This window comes from Pinus tabuliformis, chromosome Q, assembly GCF_031772625.1.
Source record: "Pinus tabuliformis cultivar Carrire ecotype Pingquan chromosome Q, CPIR1, whole genome shotgun sequence".
In the NCBI taxonomy this organism is placed as follows: Eukaryota; Viridiplantae; Streptophyta; class Pinopsida; order Pinales; family Pinaceae; genus Pinus; species Pinus tabuliformis.
Window position 1 is genome coordinate 250992574 of NC_142296.1, and position 20113 is coordinate 251012686.

General features: G+C 35.0%; 1 protein-coding gene across 1 annotated transcript; it reads left to right on the plus strand.

Annotated features, from left to right (window-relative positions):
* Positions 1-255: 255 nt before the first annotated feature.
* Positions 256-15836, plus strand: LOC149219118 (alcohol dehydrogenase class-P-like). The gene is made up of 6 exons (XM_089386706.1): positions 256-411; positions 14303-14378; positions 14489-14550; positions 14742-14837; positions 14984-15145; positions 15332-15836. The coding sequence occupies exons 1-6, from the start codon at positions 256-258 to the stop codon at positions 15449-15451; spliced, it is 672 nt and encodes a 223-aa protein (XP_089242832.1). The 3' UTR covers positions 15452-15836.
* The last annotated feature ends 4277 nt before the right edge of the window (positions 15837-20113 follow it).

Below are 20113 nucleotides of genomic sequence, written 5' to 3' on the forward strand. Positions count from 1 at the left end.
GTGCTTGTATGGATGGTAAAGAACCAATGCGTTTGAAGATTGTAGACATACTGTTACAAAACATCCACTAAAACATTCACCCGCCCACCCCTGCTACAAATGGATTTTTAGGCTATTTTTATAGGGGCTTCCGCAAAAACATTTGCTAGAAGGTATTTTCCTTGTAGTGAGATAAACATATTGCAAGTGGCATATGATACTTTGAACCTCAAGCTTGATAGGTTGGCACCTTCGACCGATGTAGCTATAAATGGGATGGTTAAGGAGATGTTTGTAGGGGCTCATGTGAATCAGGGCGCAACTCTAGATCAACAGGAGACAACAACTGAGGAGACGTCTGTGAAATTGGCTTCTGCTCCTTTCCAGCCAAGGCTTGATAGTGACAACTCTGAAGTTAATATTGCTTCTGAGGTGAATAATGAAAGCTAGTTTTTTTTTAGTATTAATCTATGTTATACAAGTATGTATTTGTCTTAGGATTTTTAACAAAGTTACCGATCAAACGAGAACTATTACCTCAAAACGAAAATTTTAACCAAAAAACCAAAAAAAAAAAAAAAAAACAGCCTAAAAATGAAAAGTGTTGATGTTGGAATAATCTTTTTTTTTTTTTTTTTTTTTTTTTTTCGTGGTAAATTTTCAACATTTTTTAAAAATAGAAGTAAAAGTCAATTTTTTTTTGTGCAAAAAACACCCTGAAAACAAAAAGTGTTGCTGGAATAACGTCATTTTTTGGTAAATTGTCAACATCTTTTAATAATGACATTAAAAATAAAATATCATGACTGTGAAAAACCTTAAAATTCCAACAATAGACATGACATTAAAAATAAAATATCAAGTCTTAAAATTCCAATGATTTTTATGCATGATATTAAAGATAAAATATCATGTACCTTAAAAGCCTTAAAAATCCAAGAATGACATTAAAGATAAAATATCACTTCTATGAAAATTCTTAAAATTCCAATAATTTTCAGACATGGTGTTAATATTATTTTACAAAATTATTACCATTTAATTTGATAAAATATCACCTCTATGAAAATTCTTAAAATTCCAACAATTTTTAGCCATGGTGTTAATATTATTTTACAAAATTATTACCATTTAATTTATATTAATTTATTTTTATTTTAAGTGTATCATATTAATAACAATTTATTAAATATAATGTATTGAAGTCACTCGATAGGAAACATTTCAGCGATGATGAATGAACAACTTTACAAAACAAATGAATTTATATGTGAATTTGGAGTTTTTTATATACTCTACATAATTTTTTTTTTTTGAAATTTGTGTCAATATTTTATTTTTAAATCATTTTAAAATTTTGAAATTCACGAATTGTTTTTTAAAAACTATTTTTCATTAATAATAATAATATTAATTTAATATTAAAATTATATTTCTTTTAATTTAATAAATGGAAACTAATAAACATATTAAAGATTATGCAAAAAAAAAAGTAGTTTCTAGAATCATATGACCCACTAAGGAAGTACACCATCAACAAAAAATTGTTCTCCTAGACTTATTACTTCTACATATTTTTTATTTTAACATATATATCCAATCAAATATATTGAAAATATGAAAACATTGAAAAAATAACAAAACACAAAACACAAAATTTTATAAAAAAAATAGTAACAAGTAAATAAAAATACATATTTTAACAAAAAAAAACACATGGCCCAAAAAATACAATATAAAAATATATTAAAAAAAATAAAACAAAAAAATGTAATATAAAAAACAAAATTAACTTATAAAAATCAAAATTACTAAAATAAAAAAATAAAGAATCTTAAAAAAAACACAAATAAACATAAAATAAAAAATAAAAATAAAAACATTAAAAAAACATATTCTAAGAAAAGAATTTAAAAAATTACCAAAAATAAATAATATTGATGATTAAATTAAAAAAAAAAAAAAAAACCATTAAATTAAAATAAAAAACATATTAATTAAACACAATAAAAACAATTAAAAAAATCTAAATAAATAATAAAAAAAGCCAATTAAAACACTTAAACTTATATAAAAAAACATTATATAAATAAATTGAAAACGATAAAATAAAAATGAAGAAATAAAAATTTAAAAAAAAAAAAAAAAAAAAAATTATTTTAAAAAAATTAAAATTAATAATTAAAAATATAAATTAAAAACATTGAAAATTAAATTAAAAATAAAATAAAATAAAAACATTAAAAGTTTTTTTTTAAATGAAGGTTAGGAAGGAACTCCTGACGAAAGGAGATGGTGAAAGAGAGCGCATCTAGGGTTTTGACAAATGGAACCAGGTGGAGATACGAGCAGGTCGGTTTGCAGGTGGAGGTCACGAGGCCTGGACAACGAGTGGGCTGAGTACGGAAGGCAACTAGCCGGAAGCAGCTCAGGTAGAAGCGTCAAAGCAGGGCCCGAGATCGACGACAGCTGGGCCAGGTACGCGGTCAAGCTCCAGGACGCATCCAAGGGATTCACATGTGCGGCGTAAGGAGGCAGAAATGGACACGAAAACGGGGTTAGTAAAACACCCTTCAAGTTGAACCGTGGCTAGTATATGGCTTGCAATCAGTGGGAACGGTGGAGGGTTGATCAACAGAGGAAATTACGGCCAGCGGTTACCTAGATGCAGTCAGCCTTTCCCAAGGAACAACCGGCAAGAGGATGGGCTTCCCAAACGACAACATTGATTTGGACCTCGAACCTAGAGATATCCTGTCGGTCTGGGGCCTGGAAGCCACAGAGCAGAATATAGAACGATACATCCGTCCAGCTGGAAGTCTAGGGAAAGATCTGCATGGCTCGGAGGAGGTCTGGAACTGGAAGGATACCCTGGGGCAGCTAGATGGTAATTTTGGCCTACCCTTCCTAAGAAACTGGAAGGAATTCCCTTGCATTCAAGGGAAGCAACCCCAATGGGGCTTGGAAGGATCGACAACAAAAAACCCATCTGGAAGTTCACCAAAACACCCCTCTCATAGTCGATTTTTCTCAGGAGGATTAGAAGATGTGGTCATCAGTTGCGGGTTAGGGTTAGGGTATGCAGAACGGCACAGTGCCGAGCTGAAACTGGGAACGGCAATACAAGCCGAGAAAACCCAAAACCCCCACAGTCGCAGGTAGCCGAAACAACAATTGCTGAGCTTGGGGCCAGGGTTCGCAGGGGTTCTCAACCTCATAGATGGACTGGGTGAAGGAACAACAACGGAGAAGGAACCGAGGTTAGAGGAGGAAGATATACTCAGGGAGCACAAGGACATCAGAGGAAAGAGACAAGCTGGAGAAGGTAACAAGGACGACATAGCCCTCATCCAGGAGGAGAGGAGATCGAACGAAACTCGCCGAGAAGAGGTAGATGTGGAAACAGCCTCTTTGGATAGGTAGAAAGGGCCACAACAGAGGCAGAAGGGGGAGAAGAGGAAAAATCCTAAGCTAATTAAAAGGAAAGAATCGGTCTCAGACCTGATACTAGGGGCAAATGTGTCAATAGACGAAGCCATGGAGGTCGCGGATCTAACACTGGTTGGAAGGGCAAGGGGGAAAAAACATTCAACGAAATTCATCCAAGAATGGGCTTCCCAACAATGGAAGGAGGGGCTGGACACAACCTTCTAGGTGTAGAAGCTCGCAAAGGGCTAGTTCATGGTCAAATTCGCCAACAAAGAAGCAGCGAGCTAGGTACTGGGCAGAAACTGGGCCTTTGGAAGGACACCAATTTTATTCAAGCGTTGGAACCCCCTCTTTGACGCCCAGAGGGAAAGAACCGACGAGCTACTGGTTTGGGTCTGCCTCCCAGGGCTTCCACCTTTCCTCTGGGTCGAGACTGTCTTCAGATCCATCGGGAACCATCTTGGGAAGTACATGGAAACGGACATGTCTTTCCTCCAAACCAGAGACATGGGGATGGCTCGCATTTTGGTTAGCCTCACTCCTCGGGCAGGTTTGGTTGAAGAAATACAGATGCACTACAAAGAGTTCAAATACCTTCAGTAACTTGACTATGAACATTTGCCATTCCGATGCCACAGATGCCACATCTATGGGCACCTGGCAAAGGAATGCTTGATGGGCCACAGGCACAGAGGAAAGAAGAAGAAGGCAGGGACAAAAGGAATAGCAGTGGAAGCACTCAGAACCAGGCTAGAAGAGGACAACAAGGAGGAGGAGCCGATGGACCTTGATATGGAGGGGATCAAGAAGAAAACATGAGAGGGACCCAAGCAACAGCAGCAAGCTTCTCAGGACCTGCGGCCTCCCTTCCAGTTAGAGGAGATGGAACCAATCCAAGACTTTCAAGCTCACATGGATAAAAGCCAATCGCCCGCCAAAGAGGATATGGAACTTGCCCTAAATCCATCTTCTTTATGTCGTGAAAATTTTCTAAATAAAATTGAATCAATGCTTGGTCCCTCCAGACACCAGAACATGGTCACTCCTTTGACTCATTCTCAAACCATGCAAATGGAAAGTATAATCACCTCCATCCCTACCTTAGATCTGAATCGTGACTATGGGCCTCCCACTTCCAAGGTCCTGAGAGAGGAATCCACCTCTGCCTCAAATCCTTATAACCTTAGGCCCCGTGAGAAGAAACCACCCCTGTGGGGATCCCTAGAGATTGTAGGAGGCATAGACATGAATTCTTCCCAGCCAGAAGATAGGAAATCTAGAGGGAGGAAGTCAAACCTATCCAAGGCTCAGCTAAGAACCAAGATAGACATAGTGGATGACAAACAGATTTCCATATCAGGGGCCCTTAGAGCAGCAAACGCCCTCTCGAAGGTTATCAAATGATCATCCTTTCCTGGAACTGCAGAGGGTTAGCCAGAAACCCTAAAAAGTTGGCCTTAAAAGAAGTAATCAGGCACTACAATCTGGATATGGTTCTACTTCAATAAACTCTGGGAGTTGGAGAAGAAGTAGGAACAACTCTATCTAAATCCTGCCATCCTAGATCATTCAGGTTTTCAATGCAAAAGGACACTTTGGGGGCCTAGTTTTGGCCTTCAAACAAGAGAAGTTCAAATGTCTAAATTCCTGGGGGATGGATAATGTCATTGGGAATAATGGAAGACCCTACTCTCCAAATCTTCGTTGAACAGGCCAAATCTAGTTATTGGTGGACACTTAAACTTCTCCATAGGTTCTTCAGAAACCTGGGGTCCCTCGGCCAGACAAGATCAATTTTTTGACTTCTTCACCAACCTCCTCAGAGATAACAAATTACTGGACATCAACTTACTGAAGAATAGAACAACCTGGAGGAATAGAAGAACAGGGGAAGACCGTGTAGCAAAAATACTTGATTGGTTCCTCCTTTGGGAGGATACAACTACCAACATACCTATTTTTCGCCAGTGGGTGGGGGAAGGAGGGTCCTCGGATCAGTTTCCTATCCTCCTCTAACTATCCAAGCCCCCCAAAAAACCAGCTTCCCCCTTCAAGTTCAACCCTTCTTGGCTTCAAGAGGAATCGTATAACTCCCTTTTTAATTCCACTTGGAGACCTGCTAGCTCCAATGAGTCTGCTAATAAAGCATTCCTCTTCGTGGAAAACATAAAACGCCTTAAAAAAGCCACAATGATCTGGGCCAAGGAAAAGAAGATGAAAGAGGATGAGGAACTCAGCCAAATAGAAAGGAACCTAAACTAGCTTGAAAGCCCTGAAGCTGATGGTTATGAAACACAGGGGAAGAAAGAAATAATAATGTAGTAGGAAGGTAAAAGGCATAAAATTCTCCTGGCAAGGGAAGAGCAATGGCGTTTGAAAAGCAGGGTCATATGGCTAAAGGTAGGAAATGAAAACACCAAATTTTTTTCAGAACTATGCCAGAGGAAGGAAAAATATCAATACCATCTGGCATCTAAAAGAAGAAGGAGGTGGAGAGGCCAGCTCCTTCCAGGATCTCTCCCAGATGGGCATAAGCCACTTCCAGAATCTCTTCTCCAACCAAGGTGATATCTCCTTGGCAGAAGTGATCCAGATGGCCCAAACCTTTCCCCGCTATGTGGATGAGGAGGACTCACAGGAACTAATGAGCGAAGTCACCAGGGGGGAGGTGGAAGGAATAGTAAAAGCAATGCCAAAAGACAAGAGTCCTGGTCCAGACGGCTGGACAGTGGAGCTATTCCAGCACTTTTTTGAACAGCTCGGTCAAGACCTAACCGATGTTGTAGAAGAATCCAAAAGGAAAGGAGTAATCTACCCACCCTTCAACTCGTCCTTCATCGCCCTCATTCTGAAGAAAGAAGACCCCTTCTCCTTTGAGGACTTCAGACCTATATCCCTCTGTAACTGCATTTACAAAATAATGACTACGGTGATTGCCCTTCAGATTAAACCTATCCTATCTAGGCATATGTCAAGAGAACAGTTTGGGTTCTTAAATGGAAGGCAGATCCATGAAGAAATTGGAGTAGACCAGGAAACCATGCACAACATCTCCCAAAAAAAAAATTAAAGGAGCAGTAGTAAAAATTGATCTATTCAAAGCTTTTGATAGGGTTAGTTGGATGTACATTCGAATGCTCCTCACTCATCTAGGGTTCCACATAGAATTCATTAATTGGGTAATGGGATGTCTAACCAATGTAAGCTTTGCTATTCTCATCAATGGAGAAGCTACCCCCTTCTTCCAAAGCTAAAGGGGTCTTCGCCAGGGATGCCCCCTCTCGCCCCTCCTCTTCCTTCTGGCTGTGGAAGGACTCAGCCAATTGATCAATTATGGGCGAAGGAAAGGCATTATTCAGGGGTTGGAAGTGGTAGATAATTTGAAAATAACTCATCTACTTTTTGTGGATGAAATTATGATCTTCACAACAAGAAGAAGATCAGAAATGCTAGAATTAAAAAGGATCCTCAATCTATTATTAAAAGAAACCGGTCTTCAAATAAACAGTGCAAAATCCCAGCTTTTGGTGGAAGGTTTCAACAGGCTCGAAATTGCCCAAATCAAAGAGGATCTGCCCTTTGAGGATTGGAAGCTCCAAGACAGTTTCAAATACCTTGGGTTTTATCTAAAACCTTGCTCGTACAGGAAGCAGGATTGACACTGGCTAATAGCAAAAATAGAAGCAAGAGTCATCCACTGGAGCTTCAAATGGCTATCTAGAGCTGGCAGACTGACTCTAATCAAATCAGTCCTCCTGGCTATCTCGGTCTACTGGGCTGCACTAACTTGGGTCCCGAAAGGGATTCTGGAAAAAATCAGAAGAGTATGCAGTAAGTTTTTATGGGTAGGATCCAAGGAAGACTCGATACTCCCATGGGTGGCCTGGGAGAAAGTGGCAAGGCCAAAGGAATGGGGAGGCTAGGGCATCAAAGGCCTACAAGATTTTGGTTCAGTGCTCGCTGCAAAACTAGGATGGAGGCTCATTAAATCAGAGAACCTCTGGACAACAGTAGCTAAAAGGAAATATATCGACCCTATGCCATTAAAAGATTAGATCCGAAGTCCATCCAAAAAGAAAGGCAGCGCATCAGTGGTGTGGAAAGCGACTCTGGAAGGCTTTAAGATCATCGAACTAGGCTTATCATGGCAGGTAGGGAATGGCGAACATGTTCGCATCGGAAAGGACCCCTGGGTTGGCTGCAATGAGGATTACAGATTATCTCGAGACTTATCCACCCATCTCAACTCTAGAGGCATATACAACCTCAGCCAGATAGTGAACCATGGGCAGTCTTCCATATGGTGCCAATCATGGCTCTCAGGATTGGACCTAAATCTTAATCCCCAATGGGCAGGGGAATGGCTTACATACACCTCGGATTTGTCTCGATCAAATGTCAGAATAAGAGACAAACCTGAATAATTAGTCTGGGCTCATGATGAGATAGGGACTTACTCCCCAAAACAAGGATACAAATTCTTAATGACTAAGAAAGGTTGGGGGATCCAGGACTGGTGGGTAGCCTCAATCTGGAAACTGTAATGTCTGGTGAAAGCCCGAATACTCTTCTGGTGCATACTAAAAGAGAAGGTTCCTATCTGGGATATTCTCCAGAAGAGATTCAAATTAGGCCCAGGAAGATGTGCCCTCTGTAAAGAAGCCATTGAAACAATCTTGCATCTCTTTATGGAATGCCCTTCCTCCATAAAAGTCTGGGAATCTGCAGGGGACCTGATACACAAAAGGACTGTATGGAATAGGCAATCTGTTGCTACAGCCTGGAAATCATGGTGGACTCATCATCCAGAAGGGAACATGAGAAATTTTCCATTAATCATTTCCTCGGGATTATGGATTGCAAGGAACAGAAGCATTTTTCAAGACCACACCCCATCGGTGGAAAGCATAGCTATTTGTAGTGCAGCAATTTATACCCGTATTCCTAAACCCACCCATGAGAAGCTTCCTCGTCCGAACATAGAAGAGATCATCTGGGAAGGGATTCCTTGGGCTTACTTCGATGGGGCCTCCAGCCATGAGAACAAATGCGGAGCAGGGCTAATCATACACTTAAACCCTCATAGTAGCCTCAAAGCTTCAGTAGGCTTAGGGACTGGAACCAACAACTTTGCTGAGTTGACAACCTTAAAACTACTCCTTTGCTGGCTCATTCATCTGGGCATAACCACGATTCAGATCTTTGGGGACTCTCTAAACATTGTCAAATGGTTCAATGGAACAAACAGATGCCAGAATTACATGCTATCATCACTTCTAGAGGAAACCATGAGTCTAAAATCACATTTTAACCACATCTCACTATGTCATATCTACAGGGAATGCAATGATGATGCAAACAAGCTTTCTAAAGAGGGTCTGCAACAAAATCTGGGCAGTTGGCGAATAGAACACAAAGAGATGGACGAGATCCATGTGTCGGATCGTCCACCTTATGCACCAAACTTCCCTCTCTGAAGCCTCATCCAGGCCAGACTTTTTCATGTTTTTTCTAGTTGTTGAATCATCTTGTTGGTTTGTTCATATCAGACATTTCAGACTTATTCAAAACTCGCAAAAAAGTTTAAAATACTGCTGCCTCATCTCTGTTTGGGTTGTTTTCCCTTCTGAGGAGACCCAGGGATTGAGCAGCTGTAGCAGGAAACTAAATTTTGGAAATTGTTCTAGTTTTTCTTTGCATTGTGAAGTAGCCATGATGCACAGGAACTGATCGGTTCTGTTGGGGTTTCTCCGGTTAAAGGAGACTCTGATTACACAACTGATTAAGGAAATAGATTTAGACCATGAGATGGCAGCAGGAGATCTTTCTCATGCAAAATCTCAACAACTCTATGATCACAAATCATATAGTGACTTGAATGCTTTAGCATATACAATGTAACTTTTTGTCTTGCAATAGAAAGTTCGATTTTTTTTCTCGGCAAAAAAAAATAAAAAAATAATAATAATAATAATAAATAAATTTTAAATAGCAAAATTAAAAAAATATATATAAAAAATAGAAATCATATTAAAAAATTAATAATAATTAAAAAACAAATTTATTTAAAAAATTAAAAAATATATAAATAATAATAATAATAATATAATAAATTAAATAATGAAATTACGATTTTTCCCAGGGAAAAATAATATAATAAATTAAATAAAAAGAATAAATTTTAAAAAATAATTAAAAAAAAAAAAAAAAAAAACAAAAACAAAATTAAAAATAAAATATAAGTGGCCCTTCCCAACCAGGTGGTGACCGGCAACCGAATTTCATTTTTTTTCTTATTTTTTGAATTTAAATTTTTTTACTCTTTTTTTTTTGTTTTGAATTTTAATTTTATCTTATTTTTAATTATTTTTTATAATTTTTTTTTTAAATTAAAATTAAAATTATTTTATTTTTCTTTTTTCTTTTTTAATTATTTGAAATTTTTGTATTTTAATTATTTGAAATTTATTAAGTTTATGTTGTTTTTTTTTTTTTAAAGTTGAAAAGAAATAAATAAATTGATTTTGATGTTTTTTTCTTTTCTTTAAATTATGTGTTTTTTGAAATTTTTTCTCATTTATTTATTAATTTTTTGATATTATTTATTTATTAATTTTTTTAAATTTTGTATTTTTTTCATGGTTTTTTTAATGTTTTGTTACCAACATGAAAATCATCAACATTTAAAAAAATATCCACACTTAATACATTAGAAAATTTAAAGTGTAAAAAATAATTCCTTTAAACAAAAATGGTTGATGTTACATCGGGCCTTTTCAAAATCAAGATGAAAATCACTGACATTTAAAAAAACATGTTCATACTTTATACATAAAAAAATTTAAAGTGTAAAAAATAAGTCATCTAAAAACTGTGTTGATGCTGCATCAACACTTTTCAAAATCAACATGAAAATTACTAACGTTTAAAAAAAGGTGTTCATACTGAAAAATGGTGTATTCTCAATCACCACTTTTCAAAATCGAATGATTTTTTGCTAATTCAAAAAAACGGGTATCGGTAACTATGTTTTTTAGGAAATATAAGACATGCCAGATTAAAATAATAGCCATTTTAAATTAAAAATATTAATATAAAAATTACCTTAACAATAAATCCAAATCCAATCACCACTCTGTAAAATTTTGTAAATATACACTAAATCAACAAATAAATAACTAATTATAAGAATATATTACTTAAAATTTATATAGAATATATAAATTCTATAAAAAAATACAATTTTGATTTTCATAAAATATATTAGTTAAATTATATACATCTAAATAACATTCACATACTGAATTTGATCATACATATAAATGATTATAAATACAAAAAAACGTATCAAAAATATTGGTCATGTATTAATTATATATAATTTTACAATTACAAAAACATATTAACACTTTTAACCCTTGTATAATTGTTTAAAAAAATTATAATAAGTATATTATTATATTTATAGAATACATGGTCTTTTTGTTTCGGATAATCTTTTTTGAATTTCAATTAGTTTTGAAAATTTTAAATATTTTAAAATTGGTTAAAATGTAAATTATTATTTTTTAATTAGTTGATGGTTATTTTAAGATGGTTTTAAATTGTATTATGAGATATAATAATTATATTAAAAAATAAAAAATTTAAAATAAGTTTTTATGGGCTAAGTGTCATAATTTTGCACAGGAGAATGCCATGTTGATAACTCCCCACTATTTTTTATCCAAAAAAATATTTGCAAGATTAAAAATTTCAAGTAGAAAAAATAATTGAATTTATTTTGGCTTTTTCATTAGTCATAAGTATTTTTGCTTAGTTTTTTAATTTCAATTTATTGCCTTCTCATTTTCAATTTTCTAATTTTAAGGGAATTCCTAATTACATTTATTTTCATTATATATTTACTAGTTGCAAATATTAGATAAACAAACCATTATACTTTATCCCTGAGCAACTAATTAGGCCGATAGGCCTTCCCTTTGAAAGAGACTTTCGTCGTCCCTTTCACTGTAAGGTTGACACCTGGCTACTTTTGAATCAGTTGGTTGCCTACGGTCGTCTACGCTTTTGTTTTCCACGGTACATCTGTCACTACTGCTTTAATTTTCCACCGTTAACTTGTCACTACTACTTTGGTTTTCCGCCGTTAACTTGTCAAACAGCGTGCGGGAAAACCTCCGAGATGGCTCTGCCAGAATTGTCGACACCCTCTCTCCATCATCGGGGCAGAGTCCTACGCAGAAAAGTTTGGAGCAGAGCCCACAAAATCAGGGTAGGTTTTTAATATTAATTAATCTTTTGATAATTTGTCTCTCTTCGATCTTCCGAAATCCACCGATTGGGCAGAACGTTGTGCGATCATGGCATATAACGCTTGTTTTGCTCGGCCAAATTTCAATAACGGAGGTGGTGGGAGATTTTAACGGAGGTATATAGTCGTTATCTGGAATGAATGACCGTAATGTTTGAATAATGAATGTCGAAGTGGGCGGGGCAGTTGGTGGCACTTATAACACCAACCACCATGCATGGAATTGAAGATACTACAATTTTTTCGCAAACTCGGGATCTACCTACATCCCACTATATAAATCATCGCATCCCGTCTTTCTCTAGCTACCGTTCTTTCCACCCAAATCTTGTCACAGTTTTAACCAGTCAGGGCGATCTGGTAAAAACCTAATTTTGTCACTGTTCTACCCAGTCAGAGTGATCTGGTAAAAATCTGATTCTGTTAGTGCGATCTGGTAAAATTTTATGTGTGTTATTGATTGCTCTGGTTCTGTACCGCAAAATGGCCGAGGGAGGAGGCAGTGTGGCGCTTTTCACAATGGGCATGCTGCCCCTTTGTTTGATGATTTAGTCTGCACTTCTTGTTGAAGGCGCCACCTACGCGGTTGGGGATCGCATGGGTGGGGTTTTCAAACCGACCCGTCTCGCTGGGTTGGCGGGAAGAAATTCAAGGCCAGTGACACTCTCTGTAAGTTTAATGTGTTTTGAAGGCATGCATCTGGTTGATGAACAAGGCTGTTTTATGTGGCTGATGGGGCCATCTTTATCATTGTCCATTTCTGGAATATTTTGAGTTTTGTTTCTGATGGTTAATGAACCTTCTTTATTATTGTAAATGTATAGAATATTTCCTTAGTAAAACAATCTTTATTATTGTAAATTTCCAGAATATTTGGTAGAGAGGTAGTGAATTCAATTTATTCATCTCACTCCGGTTATCCTATTTTAAAATATTTTTGAAATTGATAATGCAATTAGGTTTAGCTAGAGAGAAGTGAAAGAGTTTAATTTCTTGACCTCACTCTTTTAAATCCCATTTTAAAATATTCTTGAAATCCATTGAATTAAATTCAAGTAATTATACGTGCAATATTCAACTATTACCTGAGATTTCATTGCGTGGTGGTGGCAGACGCGAACGGTTATAAAACCCGTACTGCAGGGAATTCAAAACGCTACGACACTGGCAACGACATGGTTACTCTGAATAAGGGTCCTAACTACTTTATTTGCAGTTTTCCTCGGCACTTCTCTCTGGCTGGGAAAAGACTCGCAGTCACCGCCGATTAGACATACGTGTGATAATTGTCACTCGCATCTGATCGAATATACATCGCTGCGCTCTGGCCGTTTCTCCAAGCATGTAATCCTCATTTTTTGGTCCCTATATATGCTTATATAACCATATCTATATATCTATATATTTATTTATAGCTGCTACTTATGTTTTGTTCATTATGTTTGCGATGATCAGCACTACTTGTTTGTATTCCCTGAATATAAATATTGTAAAGCTGAGCATCTCGCTTATCTATGTTTATAACGCAAGCAAATGATGATAGATATCAGCACTACTTCTTCTTATTCCCTGAATAGAAATATTGTAAAGCTGAGCATCTCCCTTATCTATGTTTATAACCCAAGGAAATGATTATAGAACCGGATAGTCGCTGTAAATCACAGTTACCAAGATTCGCTTGAATTGGGGTAAAAAGTTTGGAAATATATTAATTCGATTGGAACAACGAATGGTTCGATTTGGTTCATTTATTTGAGCCCGTCTTTAAAGAGAGCAATATTTTAACATAATAGTGTTTTCAAGGAGTTAGGATGCCATGCAAGTTAGGAGGGTTGGCTTTGACTTTTTGTTAGGAAATAAAATTGTGTCGCTGTATGATTTGTAGACATATAATAAGATTTTACCACATAAATAATTGTATTTTCAAAAAGAAAACTAGAGAAAAGAGAAATAATTGTGAAATTAAGAAAATTTTTATTTTTCAATTTCATTATTAGTTTGAAGAGTTGGAAAGCCAGATAAAAAAAATGTAAACATATAATGTCAAGGTTCCAATACATATATATAATTGTGTGTATTTAGAAAAAGAAAAGGAAGGAAAATAAAAACAATTGTGAAATTGGAAAAATTTCATTTTTCAAAATATTCTTTCTTTGGTGGGCGCGAAAGCCAATAAAACAAGAAAAAAAAGAATGTACATTGTGACTCATTTTCTAAATATATTTTTATTTTGAACTCTACATAAATCAGTTTAAAATGGTGATTTTCTAAATATGTATTTATTTATTGGATAAGAATTTTTGACAAATAAGTTAAAAGTCTAATGAGTGAAAGTACATTATTACTCATTTTCTAAATATATTTTTATTTTAACGAAATCTACATAAATAAATAAGTTTATTGATTTTCTAAATATGTATTTATTTATTAGATAATAATTTTTGACTTGAAAATTTTCATGGGAAATTTATGGATTCGAATTCAAAATTGGTAACTATGTTGTAAATTAAGATGAAAATAATAATGGTTTTTCAAGAAAAACTTTTAAAATTGTTTAATAAGTTGATTTATACTACGCAGGCTTGTGAAGGTGCAAGAATTGCAGGAGCTGCTCGAATAATTGGAATCGATTTCAATAATGAGAGATATGAACGAGGTAATTGTATATTTCCCACTTCCATTATTGGAAAACCTGTGTACATATGTTGATATGTTGACTTGTAGAATTGCCTTTTTAACCCTTTTTTGTAATCTTTCCTTTCTCAGCAAAACAATTTGGAGTAACGGAATTTATAAACCCTAAAGAGTACGAAAAACCTATTCAGCAGGTACGTTGAGCTGCCCAAAATGATCATCAAACTCTCTCCCAGATCAGAGTATTGGTTGCTTTTGACTAGTGTGGTACTTTAGTACTTAGGTGGGGGAGATTTTAAGTTTTCGCATGGAGTGCACTCATTCACCATCCATTCAAAGCAGTGTAGACTCTTAATTTCCAAACACTTATAAAAAATGTTTACAGGTAATTGCGGAAAAAATTGATGGAGGGGTGGACTGCAGCGTCGAATGCACAGGGAGTATTGAGGCCATGGTTCAAGCTTTGGAATGCTGCCATGATGTACTAGCTCTTGGTTTCCTTTGGTTTAAGATACATCAATCATTTCAATTCTAAGCTGTAGCTTTAAAGTTTAAACTGATTGCTTCGATTTAATTAAGAAAATGCAGGCAATGCATATGTTTGATATCAGAGTTCTGTTTTTGCAGGGTTGGGGTGTAGCCGTTTTAACAGGGGTCCCTCGTTCAGACGCATTCTTTAAAACGAATCCTGTAAACTTTCTGAGCGAGAAAACGTTGAAAGGAACCTTCTTTGGAAATTACAAGCCTCGAACTGATTTGCCAGGCCTTGTAGAGATGTATTTGAATGGGGTAAGACTTCATAACATAGTTGTAACAGCTTATTCAAACCATAATTGTAGATAATACTGTGTGGTCATATTTCCCAGTTGTTTTTTTTTTGTCCGTACCATGCCGGGAGCAATCTATGCTTATCATATCTAATTAGAGTTATAATTACGGTTTTAATCTTTCCTTCCTTGATTGTTAAATTTGCAGGAGCTTGAACTGGATAAATTTGTTACAGACAAGGTTTCTTTTGCTGACATCAACAAGGCATTTGATCACATGCTTAAAGGAGAGGGTCTGAGAACTGTAATTAAAGTCATCCAGGATTAGTGACAAATATGAACACAGTTGGAATATCTCCAATGTTATGAAGGCATGCTGAACTATTTCAAACTGTTATGTGATTAATGTCGTGGCTTTTATGTGTAACTATGGTATGCAATTAAAGTCCTGGAAAGCATGTAAACAGTTATAATAATTTTAGGGTAAGTATGATGTTTAAGTTTTGACACTGCTTCCAAAACAGCCATCCAAAAGGTCATTACTATAATAGCTTGATTAGAAATAGATTGAATGAGAAGGTCCAGATGGGGTATTCAATCATCTCCATCCATCTGTTCTGCATCCTCAGTGCTTACTTGAACAATATATCAGCCTTCATATTTATCCCTTGCAGACATGCTGAAAAGATAATGACATGGAATTTTTCCTTGCTTCTCTGATTCCGTCCAATGATGGGCCAGCTGCAAATTTTCCTGATTGAAATTTCCATTTGACCTCTCTGCAATGTGTTTGGAATCTCTTATCACATGTAGACAATCTAAACCTTTCTTTATTGCTATTTTCAGAATCTACCAAAAAGCATAAAGTTCTGCTCTGTTGTTTGATCCATCTCCTACAGCTCTGCTTTGAAACTGATCTCGTAATTGTCTCTTAAAGTAATGCCTCATGATCCACAATAGCTGGGATTACCTTGACAAGCCTCGTTGAAATAACTCCACACTATTGTTATATATATATCTGGGGATCTTAGTATTATTTGTTTCTTTTCCTTTAAAAGTGGTTGTGTACCTTAATATGCATATCTATTCTTGTGTCAAACTTGATTAGGAATAACATCTTTGTTTTGAATTCTTTTCATTTCTTGCTAGCCAAATAGATTAAGTCACTATACAAGGACAGTCTGATGCCCACATGTAGTTAATACAGAATGTATTTTGAAAACTAGGATTTAACTTTGTAGTGCTTGAATCATCATTTCATGTTGGTTTTCATTTGTTAGTAGCCAGATCATTTCTCTTACAATATGATTGTAATATCTTTTGTTTCTCTTACAATATGATTGTAATATCTTTTGTTTCTCTTCTGTGGGAAATTTTGTACAGGAGTTCAAACAATGTATATAAATAGAAAGATGCAGAAAATGATAGTCAAATTTTGTACTCAGAATTATGACAAGAAAGCCCCTGCTGGGTTTGTGAGGAAAGAGAGCTTCAACACCAGTTTTGTCTCCAACCGCCAAGATGATCAGTACGCTACTAACATGTTTAGTGAAGAATTTTTGCTATTCTCTTGTAATCTATAGGCCCCCAAAGCTCCTCATAGATGAGAATATTTGCAGGATGTTAATATTGTTGTAAGTTTGTAGTAGTTGTGGAATGACTTACTTTTGTGCTGCTTCTCATCTTCAACAACAAGAGCTTCTGTGGTGAATAAGCAGAATCCATGCCCTGCCTTGTGAAGCAGCTCTCCACTTTGATAGCGTTCTTTGTAATGTCTCTGATAAATCCTTTAGACTTCTATTTCATTCTGTAATATGATGGGATTCACTCTACAAGATTAGGGGATTCACTCTACAGAGTCCATGTCATACCTTCTGAATCAACTCTCCACTTATGTTAATTTTCTCTGTAATGACCCTAATAAATCCTATATAATGAGATTTCATTTTGTAATATGATGGGATTTCACTCTACAAGATTGGTTTCAGTTTTACTTGTATTGTGGTATATGAAATTTCTCAGTTTTACTTGTAATAGGATGGGATTTCATTCTATAATATCATGGAATTTCCCTCTGCAATATTTGCTACTAAATTTTACAATTCCAAATTAATAATCCTATAGGTCTCTCTTTGTACCTTTTGGGACAATTGCTAGTTAAATAACTTCTACTATCAATAATTTTGGTTGTGAATTATTTTTTACTTACTACAAGAGGGGTACTAAGCGCTACATATTATAAATTATATAAAATACTATTCATATATTCAATAAAAAAAAAACTACCATTAGAAAAAATATTGTGATTACATAAACATATAAACATTTTTTAAAATATAACAAAATTGTTTAAAAATATATATAATTATAATATTATTTAAGTTGTATATATTTAGATGATTTTATATATAAAAATATTACATTTTTTTTGTCTGTTAGGTAATGTGAGTCCTAAGATGATTAGCTTGCTTAACTAGTGGCTTGAGTAGTAGTGACTTAGGGACATCTAAGCCGTTAAAATCCCCTAGGGATCACACAGCCTTTAGCATCGCTGGATTTTTTCCCACGAAATTTCAAACAGGTGACCTTTACACCACAGAGTGCCTTAAGAGAACACGAACACCCTATCACCGTTTTTTCTACACCCTATGGGCAATCTTACATATCATTTTGATTATTACACAATATCTCATATTATTATAATAAATATAATCATATAATTTAATGTTACAATCAAATTAAACATCAAATTAGTGTGTGTTACAAATAAATACTTGATTTAATAATAATTACAGTGGTGATTTATTTTTAAGGTGATGGCCAAGCTAAAACACCATTTTTTGAGTAGGAGACCTCGTTTATGAGACAAAGGACACCTCTTTGCATAACAACTTTACTATTAAAATTTATAAAATGGTCCATACTCTAGCCCTTTTTAATTTTAAAAGAGTTGTTCTTAGCTTCAAGTACCATTATTTCTCTACTAACAACCATGAGAAGGTGGAAGCTTATTTGCCCTCTTCCCCTCACTTTAAGCTATAATAATACTACTATTTCACTCAAGATTCTCCACATCCACCACATATTATATTTCTTATTAAATGCAATTTTATTTGACCTAAGCTCACAATTTTAGCATTCTTGTTACTAATTCAGAGTGAGAAATAATTATTTTTATGACTAAAATTTTAAAAAGGTTTTTAGCAATCAAGATAAGGATATCGTCAATGAAAAGGAGGTGCGATATGGTCATATAGTTGTAAATCCATATTCCTTTTATCTCCCTACAGGATGTAGCTTTATGAATCAACTTGCTTAGAGCTTCTAGCATGGTCATATAGTTGTAGATCCATATTCCTTTTATCTCCCTGGAGGATGTAGCTTTATGAATCAACTTGCTTAGAGCTTCTAGCATGATTAAGAAGAAAATAGGCAGCAAACGACATCCTTGTATGAGATCCCATGTGGCATCAAAAACATTAGAAGGCCACTCGTTAAAAAGAACTTAAAAATTCATCGACGATATACATCCCATGATCCAATTCATTATTTTAAGACTCATGACCTGCTGGATTAGGAAAATTCTGATAAAATTTTAGCTAACCAGGCTTTTGATAGAGTGAAATATTTCGAGATTTTATATAGTGAAGAGACTACTAAGCCAAAGCTACGCCATCATGGATTTTTCTGTTTTGCAAAAACCTAAACCATGTGGCTAAGGCTTTAATCTCATTAAGATAGTTTTCATAACCAGTTTGTAAATAACATTACAACACGAGATAGGGCGAAAATCAACAAATGAGAAAGTGTCTTGCTTTTTTGGAATATTGTAGATGAAAGTTGAATTTAATGAACCATGCATGCATCCAATATATTGAGATCCCCGGCCACCTTGAGAATGTCTTCCTTCAAAAGGTCGTAACATCCCAAGAAAAATTCAACAGTAAAATTGTTAGGGATTGGGCTCTTTTGCTTTTGCATGATAGGTAGGCCCCCGATAACTATTATTCAAAAACTTCTGCCTCTAGCATTTGTTAGGGGCTGGGCTCTTTTGCTTCTGCATGATAGGTAGGCCCCCAGTAACTATGATTCAAATACTTTTGCCTCTAGAATCTTTTGTAATAAATAAATTGATACTATCAAGAATGTGAAGGATTAGACACCCTTGGGGTTCTCATAATAGAGACTTGAAATGGTGAAGTCCTTCATTCGAGATATATCTGAAATACTTGACCAAATTCCCATTTTCGTCCTCTATCTCCCAAATTGACTTAATATTTTTCCTGTCCTTCACATACTGAAGGAAGGATTCCGTATTGTTGTCCCCTTACATTATCCAAATGGCCTTGCTTTTTTTCCTTCATAATTTCGCTTCACGAGATTGAGAATCTCTCCTGGAAACTTCCGAACTTTTTAAAGACATCAAATCTTCATTGGAAAAAAACACTTAAAACATTTTATTGATAAATACAGCTTATTTTAGATTCAATATCTCACGTTCAAAGAAATGCTCCAAGATTTCATTTGTTTCTTTATTTGGTTTGGTAGATTGAGAATCTCTCCTGGAAACTTCCGAAGTTTTTAAAGACATCAAATCTTCATTGGAAAAAAACACTTAAAACATTTTATTGATAAATACAGCTTATTTTAGATTCAATATCTCACGTTCAAAGAAATGCTCCAAGATTTCATTTGTTTCTTTATTTGGTTTGGTAAATGTTATGAGAAAATTGTTTCATATTAGGGACATAATCATTTTCAGTCAAGTTACTCCAATTATCTTCGACTAACTTGATGAATTCATCTTCCTTGAGCCAAGAGTTATTGTGATTGTGTCGACTCAATTAAAAAATAAAAATATGCAACATATATAATGTTATATATAATGTTATGTATTATTAATATAGAAAATGTGTAGGCATAAATGTTTATAAAAATAAACATCTAACATTTATATGTAATCTTGTCTTAATTAATAATTGAAAAATAA